This window comes from Atractosteus spatula, chromosome 3 (assembly GCF_055471065.1).
Source record: "Atractosteus spatula isolate fAtrSpa1 chromosome 3, fAtrSpa1.hap1, whole genome shotgun sequence".
NCBI lineage: Eukaryota > Metazoa > Chordata > Actinopteri > Semionotiformes > Lepisosteidae > Atractosteus > Atractosteus spatula.
The window spans coordinates 42,504,123-42,527,659 of NC_142708.1; the positions used below are offsets into that span (position 1 = coordinate 42,504,123).

Here is a 23,537-nt window from a genome sequence, read left to right on the forward strand (position 1 = left end):
ACAGAAGCCTGTAGATCCCTGGATGTAACTTTGGGGTTCTTTGCAATCACTAGGTGCATAACGGTCTGATCTTGGGGTGAATTTGCAGGGATGCTCACTCTTGGATAGATTGGCAAAGCATCTTGAATTTTCTCCATTTGTAAATTCTTTCAAAGAACTTTGGAAATGGCTTTATAACACTTCCCAGAAAGATGAGCACACATTTTTTTCCCTGAGACTGTCACAGATATCCATTGACCTAGGCATGATGTTACCAAAAATCTGAGTGCTCCAGAAAGAAACTGACAAAGTTTCTGATTTTTATATTCAGATGGAAGCACTTCTCGATGAAATGATAATTATGTGTACTTGTTAATTAGCACCTGATGCTAATTACTTAACTGATATAGAAGTAGTAAGGGTGAAGACTTCTGTATGTTGGTTGATATTTTTGTTTAATAAATCACAAAGTAAAATTTGTGTGCGTTGTCACGTGAAGTTAGATTTATCTACTGTTATAACTTGGTGAGGACTAGGTGAAGATCAGATTTTTCTTAATATGTAAAACCATATAATCTTAAGAGGGTGTACTTTCTCACAGTGTCACTGTAAAATTGGGAAGAATACACAGAATACTTCTAGCTGTGGATTAAGGACTTTCTCATTTAATTGTGAGGTCAAATTAATTTGCAGGTGTTACAAATAATACAACATTAATATTACGTTAATGTTTTTACAGTCTTTGCAAAATAAAATGTAACACTATAAACATTTCTTAATACTTCATAATTAAAAGGGAAAAATTGCATCTATAGACAAAGTTTTTCAGAAACTAAAGACATATTTAATTGTGAGGAAAAACCACCAGTCCACAATGCTTCTATGTGATTGTATTAACTGTCAATATTCTAACCAACTTTTAAAGTCCAGTACTACAGTTTGCTGTTTATTTTAGGTGCTTGTCCCTTAAATAGCAGATTGATTAGAATATATTTCTTCATGTACATCACAGTACAGTGCTACAAAAGATCAATTTAATTTGAGCATGATCCTGTAAAAATAATTCATGTGATTATACCATATTGTGCAGCAGTTATGGAGGGATTAGGGAACCATTATGCAGCAACATTCAAAGAATGCATTACCTCAGTATGTGTAAAGAACAGCTAGACAATGAAACTGAAAAATGTCCAGTTAGCTAGTCTACCAGTTAGTTTAATTTGTCCATTCCAAAATGAAAAGCTGAGGTGGAGTCAGAAGTAAAGAGCAGATTGTTAGAAGTAACTACTGCTGCAGTTTACATTTTCAGACTTATCTTTTTAGAAAACACCTCAGATTTAAAGTCAATACTGAAATTTAAATCTAGGATACATGACTTGCTTTTAAATGTTCGAATCTGGCATTTTTCCTCATAATGCTTAGTTCACTCTTTGATATTTTTGTAAGCTATATTTTTTACAAAAGTGACAATTAAGGTTTTGAAAAAAGCTTAAGCATTGCAAGTGCTATATATCAAGAAAACACTGTTGACCCGCACACCTTCTAACATAGAACAGAGAACTGTATGTGTAGAATTTAAGACATGTTATTTCAGCAGATAGAAGCCGCACATGCATGTATATTTCAAGAACTAAAGCACATATGTTTCTAAACATCTCCCTGTTTGATACCTATAAAATGTTGACAAATGAGTGTGATCAGCAATTGAGATCCCCCCTAGGTAGGAAGATGGCTAATCAAACCAGGTGAATGTGTAGCTTTGGTACACTGATTACTTAGAATTCTCAGTAGGTTAGGGTCTGAAAGACGTTTTAAGGCAGATGGTTTTCATCCGCTGACTGTTGTGTGCAGCCAATGCTTATTGATGAGAAATATAATAACAACAAACAAGATTATGTAATCATGACAATCAGAAAGTTTGTTAACACTTTCATATATATAATTATTTAATTTCTGCTATGTGATGAATCCTTTAAGACTAGGAGGAAAAATCTGCAAAGCCCTTTAACTTTTCCAATCAAAGCCTCGTTATCTTTAGGTAATATTAATGATGACCTGTTAACAGTTATGGACAGGAAAAACCACAGACAGTTGCCAAGTGGAAATACAGTAAAATGTCATACAAAAGAAATAACTTGAATTCTTTGTTTGTGGTAGCTACATTGGGGTAAAAACAGAGCTGAAGTTGCCCCACGAGATGGACTTCAGTGGAAAGGATGTCTCAGGAGTCTTGTTCCAGTATCCAGACACTGAGGGCAGGATTGAAGACTTCACTGGGCTGGTGGACAGAGCTCAGAAGAGCGGGGTGAGAATCTCCTGGCAAGGGAAAATATAGGGTATTTTCATGGGAAGATTTATGGCCTGAAAACCTTCATATACAGTGGCTTGCACAAGTATTCAGACTCTTGCAGTTTTCCCATTTTGTTGTTTTAAAGCTTGTAGACTTTGAAGTAGCAATTAATATGTTATACTGTATAATGTTGCAGAGCGTCACCATGTCAGTGCCATTTTTTGAGCTATTTAACAGATGAGTTTGCAGCTTTTCTGTTACCAAACTTAGTTTATGGCAATGTGACTGGATAACTGTCCCATGTTCAATCATCACACAACTCTGGGGAGAATAACCTGAAGTCTCTATCCATTCCCAGAGCATGTTTATTCCAGCTTCCAGTGATACCTACTTTTACAAAATCAAGAACCTTGCCTTATTTGGTAGTGATTAATCTCCAAAATTATAAATTGTTTCTGTGTTTTTCCATCCCTGGGGAAGCTCTTGTCTACCCACTGAAATGACAAAAGGGGGAAATTTATTTTGTAACTAGTCTTGATCCACATATAATTGCTGCAAAAGGTACTTCCACCAAATTATGCAATCAATGCATTTAAAAAATTTTTCTGTTGAAATTTGCTGTAACCCTTGGTCTTCAGTCTGACCATTCAGGTTTTGAATAAAATATTAAGTTTAAAAAATGTGTATGTATCATTTTGTAATTTCACCATATGAAAGGGCTGAAGCTTAAGACCAAAAACAGGTTGTACTCTAGGATATGCTGATGCTTTAATTCATTTGTTTCCATCAGTCATGATAAGTTTCCTGTTCCCTGCTTATGAAGAGCTGAACTATTACAATGCTGCCACCACCATGCTTGACAGCAGAGATAGTCTTGACTAAGTGATGTAATGCTTTGCATTTAGACCACAGTGTTCCATTTTTTCTAGTCTGACCGCAAAACCTTTTGCCATGTTAGCAGTATCTATTGCGTGCTTTGTTCTAACCATTATGCAAGATTTGAAATGTTTTTTTTCATTTCTACATATGACACCTTTGTGGAATCACTAGGATATTACCCAGATTTTCTCCCATGTCTGTCTCTGAACTCTTTATACTGTAAATTGGCCTCATGGTAGAATCCATAATCAGTTTTCTCCTTGTCTGGCTGCTCAATTTGGGCAGGACAGCCTAATGAAGCATTGTCTGTGTGCCTTCTACTTCTCAATGGTCAATTTCACCAGGCTCAAAGAAATACTTAGTCTCCGAAATGCTTTCATACCCTTCTCCTGATCTGTGTCTGTATACAACTTTATCCGTGAGTTGTTTTGAAAGCTTCTTAGTCATGATAGAATCTTTGCTTTAAATTCACAACCTGACTGAGTGACCTTACCGAGAGTTGTGTTCTGAAAACCTGTGAACCAGAATAATTGCATGCAGATAGAGCCACTCAACTAATCTGTGGGTCGTTTTAATTTTTTGTATATAAATAAATTTAGGTTTGAATGCTTATGGAATCATTTTTCTTTCATATTAATTATCTCTTTTGTATTAATTTTAATTCATTTTCTTTTTGTATTTTGCTTTGAATGTGTGGAATAGTTAGTATGTATAATAAATAATTGCTACTTCAAAGTGCCATGACTACAAGCTTTAAAGGATCTTAAAAGTGCATATTGTTTTCCAGCTTCCTTTTTATAGAGGAAGCCTTTATTCTCATCAACCTCTCACTACATTTTTGATCTACTTTGTTCTAAGGTTTTTGTTCCTGTCATATTAGTACATAAAACAGTAAGAAGTCCTAAAGTCCACAGTGAACTGTACAGCTGCAGAGGCTGGTCTGGGAATCATGCCCATGATCCTTTGGACTTCTGCCTTTTCTTGATCATGAGACCAGACAACATGGCCTGACAATCATTTGATTGGAATTTGTGACGTACCTTACGTATCCAAGAATGCCCCTCCATAACTGCTGCACAATTCCTTCAGGAGTCTTTAGTGTGCCTTGCCATTCTGACCTGTTTCTGCATTGCAGTTTAATTCCTGTCTTAATTTTGAATATAGTTATTTCCTTAAAGCTGTCAAATGTGTTTACTGGGCACTCAGTCAGAAATGCCTAAAGGTCTACATGCTTAGAAGGCTAGATGCCAGAGCATTTATTTTAAGATTTGCTGGGACAGGGATACTTCCTATAGGGTACGAGTTTATGTCAGCTCATCATTAGATTTTTTTCCCTCAAACCAGCACACTTTAACCTGCACCTGAATTAATTGCTTTTCTTTCAGCTGTGTTTATTTACTTGAGTTTAGGTTACACAAATCCATCCATCCAATTTCTAACTGCTTCATGCAGTTCAGGGTCTCGGGAGAGCCAGAACCTATCCCAGCAAGTATTGTGATGCCAGTCAGATGCCAGACAGACATAAACACACACACTCACACCAGGGGCGATGTTTCCAGACGCCTCTTAAATTACAAACTCCACAATGAATTGAACCCAGGGCCTCGGTGCTGGGAGGTAGCAATGCTAACCACTGCACCACAGTGCTGCCTTTCTAGCTGAAACCTTTTAAATTAAAATTAACATGCAAGCTGCAAAATGTGTTTGAATTTTTCTTCATTGTCGATCTCCATAGAATTTTTAATATTTAATATTTTAATATTCCAGTTTTTGGTGAAAAGACTTTGTCACTCAAACATCTAAATCTTGGAATCTTTGAATGGATTTGTGTCATTTGTGACCTTTAACATGATTAAGTCTGCATTAAATCAATGGTCTGGTTGTATGGTTTAATTTCATAGTTGATCTTTAAAGTTCAAAAGCATACATTTGCTAAACAGATGTTGGCTATATGTTACTCCAGCATATGTTCATATGTAAAAGAGCTGACAGAAATGCATGTTCTGTCAGTTAAAAAACAGCTTAATGTCTTTAATATATTGATTGTATTATCTTATTATACAAATGAATAGAATCCTTTGAAATCTGTATTTAAGATTTTAAGTAGAAGCATAAGAAGGCAGTTATTTCTGTTATATCATTGCATCATTTGAGAAGAAGGGAAAGGCAGTTAATCTTGCTTTGCAGTTAACAAAAAGTTCAACCTTTTCAGTGATCTCTTTTGGTTTGAATGATTTCGAAATGGAGTATATGGAAATCCCTGGATGCCATGCTCTGTCAGTGGCTACATTATACCACTGGATAGAGGTAGAATTATGACTGTGTGTGTATTCCTTTTCTCCTTACAATGCTTATAGAATTGCTTATAGGTTTAGCATGAAGGATCTTTTGTATTAATTTTATAGAATACAGTAGACTGGCAGACTAGACAATTATTTGATTTCAGAAAGAACGTGCTTCTGTTGCTAGAAATGGAAATCATGACTCGCGTTAAACTTAAAGCAGTTTTTAGTTTAAATCACAAGAAAAAAGTGAATTGAAACTAGTAGGTCTGTTTTTTTTTCTGTCCATATAACTCACCCTGCCCAAATTGCATAATCTGGCTTGTTTGTACAGCAGATCACACCAATCTGAAATTTGGATCTAATTTATCATCTTCTAAATTGTAGCACGCTTCCTTTTTTGCTGAAACCGGCCCTGACTTAAACCTACTGTAAAGACTATAGATGTTTTTTTGTCTGTTAGCACATCCTTCAATAACAGTGGAGAAATTATCTGAGGATTGGCGCAACCCAACACATTCTTTTTCAGATTCCTGGGGGCAGTGTTTGCCACATTGAGACATAAATAATAAATTAACTCCACTCTTCATTCCTCTAGGCCTTAGCCTGTTGTGCAACAGATTTGCTGGCCATGTGTGTGCTACGACCACCAGGGGAATTTGGAGTGGATATCGCTCTGGGGAGCTCACAGAGATTTGGGGTGCCACTGAGCTATGGGGGTCCTCATGCTGCCTTCTTTGCTGTGAAAGAAAATCTGGTGAGAATGATGCCAGGCAGGATGGTTGGCGTCACAAGGTATGTTTTCAGTTTTTTGTTGTACGCATATTTTGGTGAAACAGTTTCAGAAGTGAACCAAAGCTTGTTCGAACCTTTAAAGGATTGGGTTTTAAATGAGAATTAGAGGTGAGCAGTTTGATTCTTTTTAGTAAATTAGTTCATATGATTCACCAAATCACTTAAATGAAAACAAGCTACTGAATCATTGAAAAGATTCATTAACGCTGTCCCATTGTATTACTGAAACCTAGTGCAGTTTGAGAAATGAAACATTCATAAAAAATCTAGAGACTAATAAAGTATATAGAATGTTTAGTTGATGAAAGCAGTAATCCATAAAGTAAAGAGAAGTAAAACTTGCCAGACCATTAATAGAAAATTAGGCACTTAATAATGTGGCACTGTTTAAACTGGTGAAGATTTTTGCATATTGCATCTAAAACTGAGCTGAGAAAGCTAAGAAATTTGACTGCCAGCTCTTGCTGACCTAATTCTTTGCTACAAAATTTACTGTTTTGAATTGCATCAGTTGAAGGGCCCAAAACCCCCTGGCAAGTAGAATAAGTTTTTCCTATTGTCTTATTCTAAATGAATTCCCTTTTACTTTTCAGTTGTAACCCTTGTTTCATTACTGAGTATTAAATAATCCCTAGGCTTGTCCTACCTATACCCTTATGATCTTGCACACTTGTATCAAATTTCACTTGCCTTTGTTCTGGACTGAATATGAGATCCTTAACTTACCTGACAGTTCCTTGAAACCAGGAATCATTATTGCTGTTCTTTAAACTCCCTGAGCTTTATAAGGCTAGAAGATCTGTTTTGTGGTAAGACAACCAAAATTGAACAAAATAATCTGAATGGATAGAACTTTACATTATAACATTATAGCATAATTTACCTGAATTTAAAATCCATGCTCTGTCATGTAGCCTTGTATTATGTTTGTTTCTTTTCTTTCCCACATTGTTTGATGTGGACAGAGAAGAATCTAAATAAACAGCAAAATCCTTTTTGGTTTTAACTTCCTGCAGCTCCAGATCAACCAGAAATATGTCTAGTGTACTGTACTTCCCTATGGCCATTGTGGAGCACTTCAAATTTGTCAGTGATACATTTTATGTCCCAAATGTCTGCCCGCTCCGTGATTTTGTGTATGTTTGCAATTCCCTTTCCAATGATTGTGTTTGCTACTTATTTTATTAACAAGATTAGGTTTTTATGTTGACATAATGTACATCTATATGAGGAAGCAATTAAAAGGCAAGCAAAATGTTAGGGTATGTAATTCAAAATGTAGAATTTAAATTTAGGGATGTTATGTTAAAATTGTATGACGCACTAGTAAGGCTTCGTTTAAATAATGATTACAATTTTGGCTTTGAGAATAGCAAACAGATTCCAGGGTTTAAAGGAATGGCATCCTTTAGCTCTATACCGACAGACTGAAGCAACATAACCTTTTTAGTAAAGAACAGAGATTACAAAGTCACCTGATACACACAGGGCCAAGAACCCCATGAGTTCTCTTTGTACAGTGAATATATTCAGTTCCTCTTTAATCTGACTGATGATTTAGGGGAGAGAGCCTGGAGGAGGGATCGAAATAGAAATGAGAAAACCACAGATGCAGAGAACTATGGGTAAAACAAAAACTGATAAGGGCATAACATTTGAACAGATAATAAAAATTGTAAAAGGAAATGGTGCTTACTCAGGCACATTTCCTGTTTAGGCTGTTAACTGCCTTGTTCTACAATTGACAGAAATGCTTTGATAGAGTATTGTTACAAATAATGGGTTAAAAATGGAGAAAATCAGGAATTGACTGAGCAGATTGACTTTTAAATTTTACTTATTGATTAAACTTATGAATGATTTTGCCAAGAATATACACAAGCATTTGGTATAATTAGAGGCACACAAGTTCTTGGTTCTTTGGCACAGCTTTGGTGAAAACCATAATAATGCAGGCACGCTACACACTAACCTACACACAACAAAGACCAAAATAAAAGATAAGCTGCCTTATTAACTAAGTAGAATACAACCTGCAGTTTAATATATCTCTCTCTCTCTCTCTCTCTCTCTCTCTCCTCTCAATTCAATTCAATTCAATTCAAGGTGCTTTATTAGCATGACCGATGGGTACAATCAGTGTTGCCAAAGCAAATGAAAGTAATGATATTTACATGAAACAAAACAAAAATAGAAGTAAAATAAAATCTACAGACATATTACAGACATTTACAACAAAGACATATTATAAAATATTGACATATTCTGTAGGTGGCTGGAGCATTATTGGGAGACAGACTCACTGTTCCTCAGGCTGTGACAGGAGATCACATACTGGGCTGCCAGTTCAACTGAGTTCCCTCCTCCCTCTCCCAGTAGGATTGGGACCCGTTGTGATTCTGGCAGGTGTGGGAACTCTGGGATTAGATTTCTGAATTTCGGGAAGAATGTTTCTCTAATCCCAGAGTATCTGTCACAGTGCAGTAGGAAGTGCACCTCTGTCTCTATTTCTCCCCGCTGGCAGTGGGAGCACAGCCTGTCCTCTCTGGGCAGCCAGGTCTGCCTGTGTCACCCAGTTTCTATGGCCAGGTTGTGGTCACTGAGCCTGTACTTCGTCAGGGTCTGTTTCTGTTTGTTATTTTTTATTTTGGTCAAATATTCAGCTAGTGTGTATTGTCTGTTTAAGGTTCTGTAACATTCCAGTTTATGTTGTGTTTGTGTGTGTGTGTGTCCCAGTGTGTGAGATATTGCTGTTTGATCTGTGCTGTGATGTGGTTGAGTCTGGGTTGTGGTGCTCTAGCAGTGCTGTCCTGAGGCTGGTTAGTGTCGGTGTGGCTCAGGTCGGTGAGCCTCAGGACCAGCTGGCTCAGGGGGCTCTGTTTTGGGCTCAGCTCTTGGCTCAGCAGGGCTTTGTGGTGGTAGGAATTTTGGTCACTGTTTTTTAGGTGTAGCCAATACTTTAATATTCTTTTCTGTATGTTTATCAATAGTGGGTACTGGCCTAATTCGGCCCTGCACCCGTTGTTAGGTGTTTTTCTCTGCGCACGGAGGATGTTTCTACAGATCTCCATGTGCAGAGTTTCTATGGGGTGTTTGTCCCATTGGGTGTAATCCTGGTCTGTGAGGGGACCCCACACTTCACTGCCGTATAGGGCAATGGGTTGGATTACACTTTCAAATATTTGGAGCCAGATTCTTGTTGGTGGGTTGATGTTGAAAAGCCTCCTTCTTATTGCGTAGAAAGCCCTGAGTGCCTTCTCCCTCAGTGCCTTCACTGCCAGGTCAAAACTCCCGGAAGAGCTGATGGTGAGACCGAGATACGTGTAGCTGGATGTGTGCTCCAATGTGTTGTTGTTCAGTGTGAATTTGTACCTGTTTCCCTGAGGTCTGGCTTTCTTCTGGAAAACCATAACTCTGGTCTTGTCCAGATTGACTGTCAGTGCCCAGGTCTGACAGTATTGCTCCAGCAGTGCCAGGTTCTGCTGCAGCCCCTGTTCTGTGGGCGACAGCAGAACCAGGTCATCTGCGTAGAGCAGGAACTTGATTTCTGTGTCGTGTAGTGTGAGACCAGGAGCTGCAGACTGCTCCAACATTCCTGCTAATTCATTGATATAGATATTGAACAGTGTTGGGCTCAGGCTGCAGCCCTGTCTCACCCCGCGGCCTTGGGTGAAGAATTTAGTCCTTTTGTTTCCAATTTTCACTGCACATTTGCTCTCTGAATACATTGATTTAATTATGTCGTACACTTTGCCCCCTATGCCACTTTGGAGTAGTTTATAAAACAATCTCTCATGCCAAATCGAGTCAAATGCTTTTTTGAAATCGACAAAGCAGGCAAAAATTTTTCCTTTGTGTTTTTGGTGGACGTGTTTGTCTATCAGTGTGTGTAGGGTGTAAATGTGATCAGATGTGCGGTGATCTGGCAAGAAGCCAATCTGACTTTTACTCAGGACATTGTGTTCGGTAAGGAAGGCCAGTATTCGTGTATTTAGGATACTGCAGAATACCTTCCCCAGGTTACTGTTCACACAGATGCCCCGGTAGTTGTTGGGATCAAGTTTATCTCCACTCTTATAGATGGGCGTGATCAGTCCTTGGTTCCAGGCCTCGGGGAAACATCCAGCTGTCATGATGAGATTGAGGAGTTTGAGCAGGGCTTGTTGCAACTTTGGGCTGCTGTGTCTCAGCATCTCATTTATGACACCATCATGGCCACAGGCTTTGCGTGGTCTGAGGGCCTGGAGTTTGTCCAGTAGCTCCTGCTCAGTGATTGGGGAGTCTAAGGGGTTTTGGTTGTCTTTGATAGCCAATTCCAAAATTTTGAGTTTTTCATAAATGGTGTTTTGGTCTGATTGATTTGTATTTGGGAGCTTTTCATAGAGATTTTCAAAGTATGTTTGCCAGATTGTTCCATTTTGGATGGCCAATTCTTCTGGTTTTGATTTGTTTAAGTTGTTCCACTTCTCCCAGAAACAGTTCTGATTTAGTGACTCCTCAATTTCTGCAAGTTGTTTGTCTATGTATGTGTTTCTTTTCTTTTTCAGCGTGTGTTTGTAAAGTTTTACCATGTCACAGTACCTGAGTCGCAGATCTGTGTTGTGTGGTTGTCTGTGTTTTTCATTTGAGACTTTTCGTAGTGCATTTCTGATGTTTTTGCACTCCGTATCAAACCACTTTTCTTTTGCTTTTGTGTTTTGGTAGTTTTTTGATTTAGTTGTTTTTAGCTTAGATTTTGATGCTAGTTTGTGGAATAGGTGATTTAGTTTTTGTGTGGCCAAGTTGATGCCTAATTTGTTGGTTTGATACAGAGTGTTTAGGAATGTGTCCATCAGTGTCTGAATTTCGTCATGGCCCAGTGCAGTTTGGTATCTGTCTAGGCTGTCTGTGTCCCATCTGTATGCCTGGTTGAGGTCATACAGCTGGCTGGGCTGTGTCAGTGTGTCTCTGTACTGGTGTGCTCTCTTCATCTCTCTCTCTCTCTCTCTCTCTCTCTCTGTAAAACCAAGATGCCACAAAATAAATGCGGACCTATTTCTCTATTTTAAAAATGTAACCAGTAATCAGAAGAGGGTGGGTTTAACCAATGGTTGCATTACTTATACACATTATCAAAGTTCAAATACTTCACTGTTATCTGGTCCTATCAAGTGATCTGGAACAAGAACCTCTTGCTTCTGATATATTTTGCTTGTAGCCTTGTCTCTAAAGGTAAACTTTACGACTACTTTGATCATTGAATCTGGACTCCCTACTACATCTTCAGCCAAACATCCCTTTGCTTTGAAGCTAGAAATGTTGACACTAGCCAGGTACCCATTGTATCTAGAGTCTCAGAGACACTTCCATACTCACCTATACCTCTAACAGTATATTTGCATTTCTGTCCAATTAAACATGCACATGCACAGCAATGCAAGTGGCTTCCCATTTCTAGAAACTCCTTTAACTCTTACAGTTAATTTCAAACTCAAGGCACCGAGGTACAGAAAAGTCAAACAATTTCATTATTTTGATTATTTGCTGTCTTTCAAGCACTATTTCCCAGAGAAAATCTATTATTTTATTTCTAGAGATGCAGCAGGGAAGGAAGTATACCGTCTTGCTCTTCAGACACGGGAGCAACATATCCGTAGAGATAAAGCCACAAGCAACATCTGCACTGCCCAGGTAAGCAGAGAAACATTGGGGAGATCAGTCTCCAAAATGCTTGAATGAAATATCCTAATGTGATCTAAACAGAAAAGGGAGCATTTGATACATGATAGAGTTCGATTTTCAGATTTTTTAATGTGGAACTTTCAGAATTAAAGGCAGCAGATTTGAAGATCATACGTATATTTCTTATCTATGCTTTAAACAGTTTTTAAACCAAAGTATACTGTATGTTACGATTAATAATCAAATTTGGGTTAATAGAATACGACAGCGTTATTGTGTTCAGATCCTGCTCTTCCTATTTTATTTCAGTAATCTTAATTCTGGTATAGTAAGTAAATTAGTCCAGACTGATAACAAAATCAAAATGAAATGATCACAAAACAGGAGAGTTTGCAAACAATGCAAAGGCATTTTAAAATGCTTAGACAAAATTGAAGACGAGGCAAATACCTAGTCAAACCTCTACCCAGTAATGTTGTTGAAACCTTTTGTTCTTGCAATCAAAGTAGATTGGTCAATGTAATTTGCTACAGTGGCCCAGCTGATTCAAATGTCCTTCAAATATGTCAAACATACCATAAATTATTGAAAAACTATGCACAACTCTTAAATATATTACTTATTTGTAGTGTTTCTTATTTTTGGTGTTTATTTAATAGTGACATACATCCTTTTAAAAATGCAATTTATATTATCTTCACTAGATGCCAAAACCCCTCTGAGTTTCCATTGTTTTATTAACTATAATTATTTAAATGTCTGAGTCCTGATTATTATGTAGTATGCAATTCTCTGTTCTGTTAAAATGTATATTGTTGGAACATCTTGTTTAACAATTGATGACAATAAATGCACACATTGAAGTAACTCATACCCCGCTACACAAAGACTTTGATTTTTCACTTTAACAAATCTATGAAGATGTTTCTCACGTGTTTCCTGATCTCTGTAAATTCACAGCTATTGCTAATGCTCTTAGACAACCTGTCATAAAAATCAGTCATATCTACTTTTTTTTACTTCTACAGAGTGAAATTACATATTTTTTCTTCAGTAACATAATTACCAGGCCCTTATTACCATATTCAAACATATCCTTTTGAAATCAAGAGAACCTCACTGGTACAAATTTAGTCAGACCACTGGTTCAGTTGCTGAGGTGGCTCACTTTCCAGGTGGCCTTCCCTAGTTTTTAATCTTCGTTGTTTTCACTTGGCATGGTGAGACGGATTGCACAACATGCTGTGTCCAAGAATAAAAACTATATTCTTTTGATAAACATATTCTTTTGATGTGCTTCTTATCTAGAACAGACTAAATCTCCTCTCTTCTGTATAGAGTGACTGTACAGGGCTTGAAGTTGACAATGGCTTTAAAAAGTGTCCTTGAAATTATTTCTGAATTTCAACATTGCATTTTTGATGTTAACAAGTATTACCTAAAAAAATATTTTTTTTACAATTTGTAACATGACATTCATAACTATGAACTCTGTATAATATGATGCAACAGGTGCTAGATGTTACACAATGGCTGATCCGGCTTTCCATAAGCTGACCTCTAACTGTATAACAGGATAAACTATAAGACCACACCTGTCTGGTGATCGGGTCTAGAGGAAAGTTGATAAAAATAGTGATATTAAGATCATTAATGATGCTTTATCATTAATATAAAAAAAGTTTTAATCTGCAATGGATCTTAACTTGCAATAAATGTATTTTAATAAGAGAAAGAGAACAAAGAGAACAAAAAATACATTTTTGATGGATTAAATGATCTTTTGAGTATATAATATTTTATTATATATATGTTAAGTCTTTTCATATTGAGTTTTGTATGTAAAAATTGAATGCACCCACCATATGCACCCATCATGCAATCCTTTTTTTCAGGCTCTTCTAGCTAATATGGCTGTAATGTTTGCAGTCTACCATGGGCCTCAGGGGTTGAAGCACATTGCCAAGAGGGTGCACAATGCTACCTTGATATTGGCTGAAGGTATAACTGTATCATCTTATAACTGTGTGCTGCATTGAGTGATAATGGTTTCTGGTAATGATTAGTTATTGAAGGAGAGAAATGATCACTGTTTCAACATTAGATGGGAGCTTTTTAGAATGTTAAGCATTGGTGTATTTTCCTTGCAAGTCAATACATCAATTGATTTGTTTTTGTGTTTGATATTAAAACCTGTAATAGCAATACATAACAAATAACATCCTGACATAATGACTTATATGGTAAAACAAGCAGAAAATCAGACATTTGTCAAGACAGGTCTGTCTTGTACTGGAGTTGTCTAATGGCCAGTCATGGAACAAGACTACTCAGTTATGCATCAATTATTAAATGCTGATGCAATTCTGTATTACAAATAAAAACAGTTTGTTTTCATGAGATCATTTATGGCCATGGAGTTGAACTGGAACTAATGCTCATGTAATTCTTTTCCCATAGGTCTGAAGCGCGCTGGACACAAACTGGAACATGATATGTTCTTTGACACGTTGAAGATTCATTGCAGTGTGGCAGCAAAGGATATCCTGGCGAGAGCAGTGCAACGACAAGTCAACCTCCGAATGTACAGCGAGGGACTGGTAGGTGCTACCTTTAGTGTAGAAATTAAAGAGAGCTTGCTTCTGATACGCAGAATATACTTCTAGCGTCATGGTGACCCAAAACTGAATATAGTAATGTAAATTGGGTCTTTGTAGTGGATTATAGAACTTGAGCATGGATCTTGTATGTTCTCCCTGTGGTTGTGTGGGTTTCCTCTGGTTGCTCTAGTTTATTCCATCAGTCCAAAGACCTACTGGTAAGTAAATTGGCTTCTGGGAATATTGGTCCTGATCTGAGTGTGTCTTGTATCGGTGTCTGCTTGTGCCCTGAGGTGGACTGGCATCCTCTCCAGGGTGTATCTTGCCATGTGTCTGTTTCTTGCTAGGACAGGCTTCAGCTCTCCTGCAATACTGCATTGGATAAAGCAGTTAGAAAATGGATGGATGAATTTATGAATACAGTTGGCTCTCAACATTCACAAAGGTTTGATGCAGAGAATCATTACGAATAGCCAAATTCACGGAAAACCAAGTCCACCCCTATACAGTCCCATAATGTATAACAGTACATAGTTTGTGTCAAAAGACAGTAACCCTCCCTTATATGCTAATTAAAGTACTAATGCATTGATCAACTAAAAGAAACAGTAACTGCAAATTTATAGTAATCAGCTAAAATAAACAATATGAATCCCTTCTCTGTGTCTAGCTTGCTCAGCCTTTTCAACATTTAGCCTGTAACGTCATCTCCTGCCTGTCATTCCCCCAGAACCTGGAGTGTGGACACGGACTCTGGAGTGTTCATAATATAAAAACAAGACCCGGTTGAGATGCAAATGCTATGTAGTGGGTACCTGGGCTGGAAGAGGCTCACTTACTAGCTATATTCCTCTCCTAGTGTGGTGCACTGCTCATTTGAATGTTGTAGTTGACAGAATTCAGCTCAGTTTCATCCCACTCTTCTCTTCTTTCATCCACCTTGACCCAGTCGGCCAGATCGAATTGCAAATAAGCCTTTAACGCATGTCAATTTTGCAAATGTTGACACCCTACTGCAGTTTCTTTAGGTCAAAGACCCTTTTGAACACATCCTTTGTGCAGAAAGAAGCATTACTGTATTGTATCACATTCTTTAGTGTTAAATGTTACTTGTTTAAAGAATTGCTAAGTTTGGTTTATGAAGTTAACGGTTTACACAGTATTTAAAGAAACAAAAGTTTGATTATCCATACATCAGTTCTAAAATTGTCTCTGTACTTCTCCAGGTTGGAGTGTCACTAGATGAAACGGTGACGGAAAGAGATTTGGATGATCTTCTCTGGGTGTTTGGTTGTGAATCCTCATCAGTAAGTAATGGTTTTTGTTAACCCCTTATGTTTTGCTAAAAAGCACCTTAAAGATGCTGTGGTGAGATGAGACCAAAATTGAACGTCTGGTAAAAACCCAGTACATCTTCCCATCCAAATAACACCATTCCTACAGTAAAGCATGATGGTGGCAGCATCCTGTTGTGGGATTCCTGTCCTTCAGTCACTTCAGCTGAGACTGGGGCATTTGTCAGGATAGAAGGGAAGATGGTTGGTGCAAAATACAGGCAAATTCTTGAAGGAAACCTGTAGCCCTCAGACAGGAAGTTGAAAATGGGAGGATAGTTCACCTTTCAACATGACAATGACCCAAAGCACACCGCCAAAGCAACTGTATAGTGACTGAAGAACAGGAAGGTGAATGCCCATGAGTGGCCTAGTCAGAGCCCTGACCTAAATCCCATCGAAAATCTTTGGAATGACTTGAAGAGGGCAGTCCCAACAGTCACCATGCAGTTTGACCGAGCTTGAACAATTCTGTAAGGAGAAATGGGCAAATATTCCTCCCTCTAGGTGTGCAAAGTTGGTAGATTTATCCAAACAGACTCAAGGCAAGCAAAAAGTGCTTCCACTAAGTATTAACTCAGGGAGGTGTTCTCTTATCCAACCCAGTTATTCTACTTTTTTGTTTTTCGTTTTTTTCAGAAATGTAGCTTTCTTTTTTCACTTGGACTTGGTTGCAGGGTACAATTTGTAAATAAAGCTGGAAAAAGTCTGTTTTTGTCTTCTTTTTGGGCTTTAGGGCAACAAAAGGTGAACATTTTGAAAGGGGGTGGTGAATTTCTATTTCCACTGTATACTATTTCAGCTACAGTATAGTGCATTAGGAAACATAATACTATAGGAGCAAAATACTGACTATTTCAGTAGATTAGCAATCTTTACAATACTCTGAGGCATACAATAGAATGTGTTGCATCAGTTTACTTATTATAATAGATATATACCTTCCTCGATAAATGTACTATGCAGTAGTGAAGTGCGGTGCATTTTCAAGTAGGTCATGCAGGAATAATATGTTTTAATTGATACCAACTAACAACTTAACTAGTACAATACACACAGAAAATAACTATCACCTTACTTGTCGATGAAATTCATTTGTTCATCTTTCTTCACGTTTTTAGATATGGAGGTGTTCTGTACGTGTAACTGTCCTACTATTTTAATTCTGCATGATGTCAGCTGTTTTGCTAGTCAGTGTCGCCAATTGCACAATATGGTTACAGTACAGTCGTGGAAGTGCTGATGTAACACAGCGTTGATTGGAGAATTTGTTCTGTGATGACCATACTAGCCAGATATGGCATAAACCAAATGATGTGCAAATGAAACAATAACAGTTTTATGGGATGTAAATATTGTACTGCACACACTGTACAGTATGTTACAATGAAGGTATACAATATAACAGTTCTGAAAGTAGAATATTGCTGCCTATTGGTTTATTAACTCTATTTTGCCTTGTTTTTGGTACACAGATGGTGTTTCTTAGTGTACATTTTAGTGTGTCTGTGGACACTGCAATGGATGTGATGTGCCATAACACATTGGTGCAATAATGTCTTCTTGTTGTCATACAGTGTCTTTTGTGTTTTAAGAGGATACAATGAGAGGGTATAACTTTACAATATGAGAAAAGTATTGCTTCCTTTTTTATTTTTGTAAGTGCTTGAAAGTATTGAAGACTGTAACTAATAAGTTCTTGATTCCCCCAGGAGCTCATTGCTGAACAAATTGGAGATGGACTAAAAGGCATCATGGGAACACCATTTAAGAGAACAAGCAAATTTCTTACACACACAGTTTTCAACAGGTTTGTCTGCATGTGCATGAGGTGTAATTATCTTTCTTTTGCATTTAACAATTCTGGAAAATTCTCCCCACAAATACTTTATTAAGTTTGGTTTTTGTGCAGAGATGGAAAATAAAAGGAAGAACTAGAGATGGGGCATTTCTTTAAAAAAGTGTTTGAATTGAACTGTGCAAAGTTAGAAAATAGGAGGGAGGGAGTGACCTGTTGATAAATGAGGAGATATGATATGATGAAAAACAGTGGTACAAAGTGACAGAGACTAACTGAGCTATGTGAGGAACAGAAGAATGCGCAACACGCACTAAGAGAAAATATAATATCAAGGAAAAAATGTGAGGTAGTAGCTCGCCCAGGTACCAGTACAAACAATTCAAAATTCTAAATAACTTTTTCTTTACACATGGCACTTTTACTAGATTATTAAAATTGAAGTCCCTTCTCCTCTTCTGGCACGAAACTGACCTCTTCTGTCAAGGCTGTCATCAAGTCAAAATGTTCTTTCTAGCCATGCTGTTACATAGTTTTGATTTTTTTTTACATCTGTCCACTGCAGCTATCACTCTGAGACTAATGTTGTCCGCTACATGAAACGACTGGAAAATAAAGACATTTCTCTTGTACATAGCATGATACCACTGGTAGGTATTTAATTAGAAATTTACAAACCCATCCTTTCTCTTTTAGCACTGTATTCTGAGTAATTTTTGTTTTGTTCTGTTCTCTGACTCAGGGTTCTTGCACAATGAAGTTGAATAGTTCCTCTGAACTCACAGTAAGTTTTTTGCTGTTCTCTCTAATGCATTGCTTTAATGAATTTCATCAATATGACCTTTAGACAGGAATTAATGGGGAAAAAAAGAAAAAAACAAAGACAAGTAATAAAGTTTCAGTATTTCTTTTAGTGCCAAAACTGCAAATCAGATTAATAAAACTTGAATTTGATTTGAGGGGTAGGGATTGCTAATGGATGTGGGATATGGAATATTACTAATGCATGATATCCTGACAACAGAAGTATTATATAGATCTTATTGCATTTGCTACTGAAACTGTAGAACACCTTGCAAATGACTAGGTAAGATCAGCACAGCATTCTGGAAATTTGTCATTTGTTTTTTTGGCCTTTTAATATTTAGTATTTAAATTTAAAACAAGAAGTCCAATATAAAGTATAATGCAATATAATTTTATCCCAAATAGAAGCTTGATGCATCCAAAGAGCTTGCTATGTTTGCCTTCCCCATACAGCAAAATAGAGCATGTTTCAAGATAGTGAAAAAGAAGTCCTTTTCAAATACAGAAACCATTGAAATACTGGTTTTATTTGATGGCTGATATTTCTTTTGATAGCCAATCACTTGGAAGGAGTTTGCAAACATCCACCCATTTGTGCCACTTGATCAGGCTCAGGGTTATCAGCAGCTCTTCAGGCAGCTGGAACAAGATCTCTGTGAGATCACAGGGTATGACAAAATCTCCTTCCAGCCAAACAGGTGAGCTCTTCCTGGTAGAACTAAAACCCAGGTTCCACTTTGGCAATCACATATTGTGTTTGTACAGTATATATTGTTGGGGTAGCAACTGCAAGTGCGTAATGTGGATTGTGTACACTTCTCTAATGTCACTTAATGTTCATGGTTTTGAAACTTATTAAATGCCTTGGAAGAAAGGAATGGGATAACACCTTCTCTAAGCATTCACACTACAATGTTCCTGTTACACCATATAAACATTTAAGGTTCTTCAATTCTTAAGGAACAAATTAATTCACACTTTTCATCACAAAGGAACCTAAGGCAATTTAAATATAAGAGGGGAACCACATCATATGCAACAGAATAGCAGCACCCACCTTGTTGACTTATGGCAGACATTATGTGCCAGTAACTCACCTCTATAGTTTTGAAATGTTCCATGCTATCGTCAATGATCAAGTATTCAGGACCTTGGATAAAACTCTTATCAGTGTCCCTGATCCCTTTACTTGTGAATTGGTTTTGAAAATTCTGATCCAGAGAGTAATGTCCCATCTACTGGTCCACCAACACCCCTTGCAGCACTAACTTGGGTTTTCCTTGAAGGTCTGCCATTCTAGTATTGAGCAAAAGCGAGAGAGTATCTTTTGTCATCTAACAAGATAAAATTACAAGGTGGTAACTCCCACTTGCTGCCAAAAGAAATCTTTACTGGAAATGTTTGCGAACGGATGGATTAACCTTATTAGCAGTCGGGAGACTGCAATCTGAAAGTAGCACCTGAGGCTTTCAGCCATCGTGGTTGATCAAATTAAGATGCATGTATCCATACACAAGGAATTATTTTCATGAATGTGAAATTCATTAAAGGTTTTAAAAGGTTTGTTCAAAGGGGTGCGAAACACAATCAGCTGATACAGAAAGTCTACCAAGCTACAAAGCGGAAACCACTATAATAAAAGTGTCTATTCTATCTTCCAAGACAAACTTCCTTGCCGCTTCCTCTCTCTGATTTCAGTTCCACATCAAATCCCTTTGTGGTAAAATTACATGACAGTCAACCCTTTGAAAAGCTCATTTGAAACAGCTACAGATATTTTCAGAAAAAAAGTATTTTTTCTTAGTATTTAGAATACAGTTAAATGCCCAAAGATTTTTTCTCTTGGTCAGCAATAAAATACAGAGGTAGGGGAGTTGTGGATTCTAGTAATGGTAGAATTCCTTTCTCGAACATCATGCAGTAGTTTCAGTTTCAAGATGGCAACTTGTGGCTGAAACCTTTGTTTTTCAAAGTGATCAAGACTTTAAACACATTGCTGTCAAGGGAGGCATGTATATACTGTAGTTTTGAAATGAATTGGTTTGCAATTATTGTTACCAGCTTTATTTTGGAGAGGATTCATGATTTTTAAAAAATGGGTATATCACATTTTAATTTTTTTTATTTAAAATGGCATTTATCCCTACCCTACTTTCATGTGACTTCATGTGTGTCTGTGTTCAATTCAACTGCATAACTTCACACGTGGCATCCTTCGTAAGTGTTTACATGAACGTTTAGCTATGGATCTTGAGCAAGTGGTGGGACATGTATTTTTATGATCCAACAATTTCTCTTTACTAGTTTGCTTTCAGATTTGCAAACTGTGTTGAAAGCAGTAAATGTAGGTTCTTCTTTGTAAAATACATAATGATTTGTGTAAGAACAGATTATTCTCTGGATACTGACTTTCCTTCTTTCGAAATGTTTGGCAATCGATTTACTGTGGATGTTTGGCCTATTTTCAGGTACAATAGGACCCAGTTACTCAATGTTAACCTTCAGATTTGTAGTCTGTAATGTAGAAAGTGCCCTGTTCCATCTCCGGTACATTTAAATGTTCATAGTTTGGGTGTCATGCCAATTAGTAATGGAATTTTAAATTTTACACAGTAATTTTTACTGCCTTCAGATGATTTTCTGTTATTTATGTATTTTTTGGAGTCGATTTACATGTGTTAAGACATAATGTGGCCTATCCAGTAACATACTGGATACAACAGATCTAATCCTGAGAAGATTTTACCAGCAGTAACAACAATTCTAAGTGGTTTTACATCAATAACGTGAACTGACTGTGATTGCTATTGCCTTAAACAAGCACATATTAATGTAGCATTGTTAGTAACCATTGAACTTATCTTGTGTACATACACAGAAATTTACTTTTGTAGATAGCATGCATTTTATTTTAAGTGTACATTTAAAGTATTTATTGTAATTGAACACTCATGTTAGAAGTTGTAAGTTAAAAAATTAGACTGCAACACTTGGAAAAGAGTGAAATTTATCATAGACATTAACTGCCACTATTGTACAGATATGAGAACTAGAAGCCATAAGCATGGATATGAATAATCATCATAATAAATACTTAAGCATCTTAAGCCTTTTAATGACCAGAATGAATTTTTCATTTTTGTGGATATACAGTGCAGTAAGTGCTATAATAAAGTACCTATGGTTTCTCCAAATGGGAGTGAAGCTTCAGCTTACAATTCTTGGTTGGGATTTTTAAGCAATGCCAATCATACTCACTGACATGGACAAACATTAATGTGACTAATCTGCTTCCCACAATATTTATTACTCATAACAAATGGGAATCCAGAATGTGATAACAGATACAAGCAGTAAGTGATACTAATCTATGAAACAGAGTGATTTAGTCTTTAAAGTCACAGAAGACCTTCAGTGATTTGTTTGGTTGACTGTCACAGCATCACTCATAATGTTCCATAGTGCAAATACTAGGATTCACTAAAGATGCAAATGGTTATCTCAGAGCAAAACATTTTTGTCCTCAACATTTTTAAATGATAAAATGCAACCTTTTATAGGTGTATACATTGTGCATCATCCCAAAAATGTATTTTAAATTTTTACAACACATAAATCTAAAATAAGTTAAAACTAATATGAATGTATTGCTCTTATTTTTTATAGGTCATATATGGAAGAAGGTAGCTTTGAGCTGTGTCATTGTGTACATTGTGTAATTACTTTACACCCTCTACATTTGTAATCATATTAGTTGTTTTTTTGTTTTCCAGTGGTGCACAGGGAGAATATGCTGGTTTGGCTGCCATTAAGGCTTATTTAAATGCAAAAGGAGAGACTCACAGAACGGTGAGTCACAGAAACTCAAAATATTTAAAAATAATTTTAAAAATCAGCAAAATCTCTTGGAAAAAATACATGCCCTATGATAGGTCATTGCATGATGCATGATGTCTTGGATCTCTAAGTTAAGGTATAAGTGTAATGGGATCATGTTCTTGACTAATTTCTAAAACGTTAAAGCTGTTCCACTAATTGTAACTTTTGAATAGTTCCAAAAAGAGGAACACATGGTTCTCCTGTTTCTGTTAGGACAGGGACTATATTATGCTGTAGCACTTTAAAACCTCAACATTAATGAAAGTATATTCTGTTTTCTTTTAATGGTGCAGAGCTGTTCAGCAGAAAGCCATGTGCTTAAACTTCATCTCCTATTCAAACCATTTTTTTGGTGCTGTTTGGGTCTTTTGTTAATGTGAATAGAAAGGAAAAAAATAAATTAACACAGAGAATAGCTTGTGAGGATAAGTGTCTTCACTTTTCACAGCACAAATTTAGTATTCTCTTTAAAGGTAGTTTCTCATGCTTTTTTGGGGGTTTACCTTATAAGACCTCCAGTCTCTTTGAGATAGAGTCCCTCAAGTTACTGAACTAGTACAAATCCAGAGTCCAATGTACTGATTTTCAGCAAACAGAAAACCGCCAAGTCATTATGATGACTAGAGAGCGCATGCCTTGAATATCTTGTATAAAATTCCATATTTGGTGATTTTTAAGATCCACCAAGGTGCCACCTGGTGGCAGACATTTCTCATTTCTCTTTAAAAGGAAAAAAGCAATCAGCTGACCTTGTCTTACACAGAACATTATCAGTGCCCTCACTGGTCTTGCAATCCAGTTGTGTGTTATTGATAATTTGAAGTACATAGCTGCTAGTGATCTGTTCATGTTATGTTTAAGATTGCTTTTAGTCTTACCAAGTAGTTGCATTGCATTTTCTTTTTTAAAATTGAAAGTCGTCTCCTTATGTTCACTTAAATTAGCAAATGTAAATGATTCACGAATGACTTGCCCATCTATTACAATAGGTATACTGAATAATAAACCAGTAATAATTACTTGCCCATGAACTTGGGAAACATTTTTAGTATGTTGTGTAGAAAACATGGAAACTTTCTCTCATTTTCAAAGGTTTGCCTCATCCCGAAATCGGCCCATGGCACAAACCCTGCCAGTGCCCAGATGGCAGGAATGAAAATCCAGTCGGTAGAGGTGGAGAGGGATGGAAGCATTGATGTGGCACACTTGAAGGCCATGGTAGGTGTTCACTTC

At 36.9% G+C, this 23,537-nt stretch overlaps 1 protein-coding gene across 1 annotated transcript in view; it reads left to right on the plus strand.

Moving 5' to 3' along the window:
* gldc (glycine dehydrogenase (decarboxylating)) overlaps nucleotides 1-23,537 on the plus strand; it is a 56,967-nt gene that overhangs the window by 20,230 nt on the left and 13,200 nt on the right. The window contains exons 6-17 of the mRNA XM_088910806.1: nucleotides 2,137-2,284; nucleotides 6,029-6,225; nucleotides 11,799-11,895; nucleotides 13,782-13,887; nucleotides 14,347-14,486; nucleotides 15,713-15,793; nucleotides 17,533-17,630; nucleotides 18,184-18,268; nucleotides 18,361-18,402; nucleotides 18,981-19,123; nucleotides 22,199-22,274; nucleotides 23,397-23,522. Coding sequence (XP_088766932.1) covers nucleotides 2,137-2,284; nucleotides 6,029-6,225; nucleotides 11,799-11,895; nucleotides 13,782-13,887; nucleotides 14,347-14,486; nucleotides 15,713-15,793; nucleotides 17,533-17,630; nucleotides 18,184-18,268; nucleotides 18,361-18,402; nucleotides 18,981-19,123; nucleotides 22,199-22,274; nucleotides 23,397-23,522 — 1,339 coding nt within the window. The remainder of the gene's footprint in view (nucleotides 1-2,136; nucleotides 2,285-6,028; nucleotides 6,226-11,798; nucleotides 11,896-13,781; nucleotides 13,888-14,346; nucleotides 14,487-15,712; nucleotides 15,794-17,532; nucleotides 17,631-18,183; nucleotides 18,269-18,360; nucleotides 18,403-18,980; nucleotides 19,124-22,198; nucleotides 22,275-23,396; nucleotides 23,523-23,537) is intronic.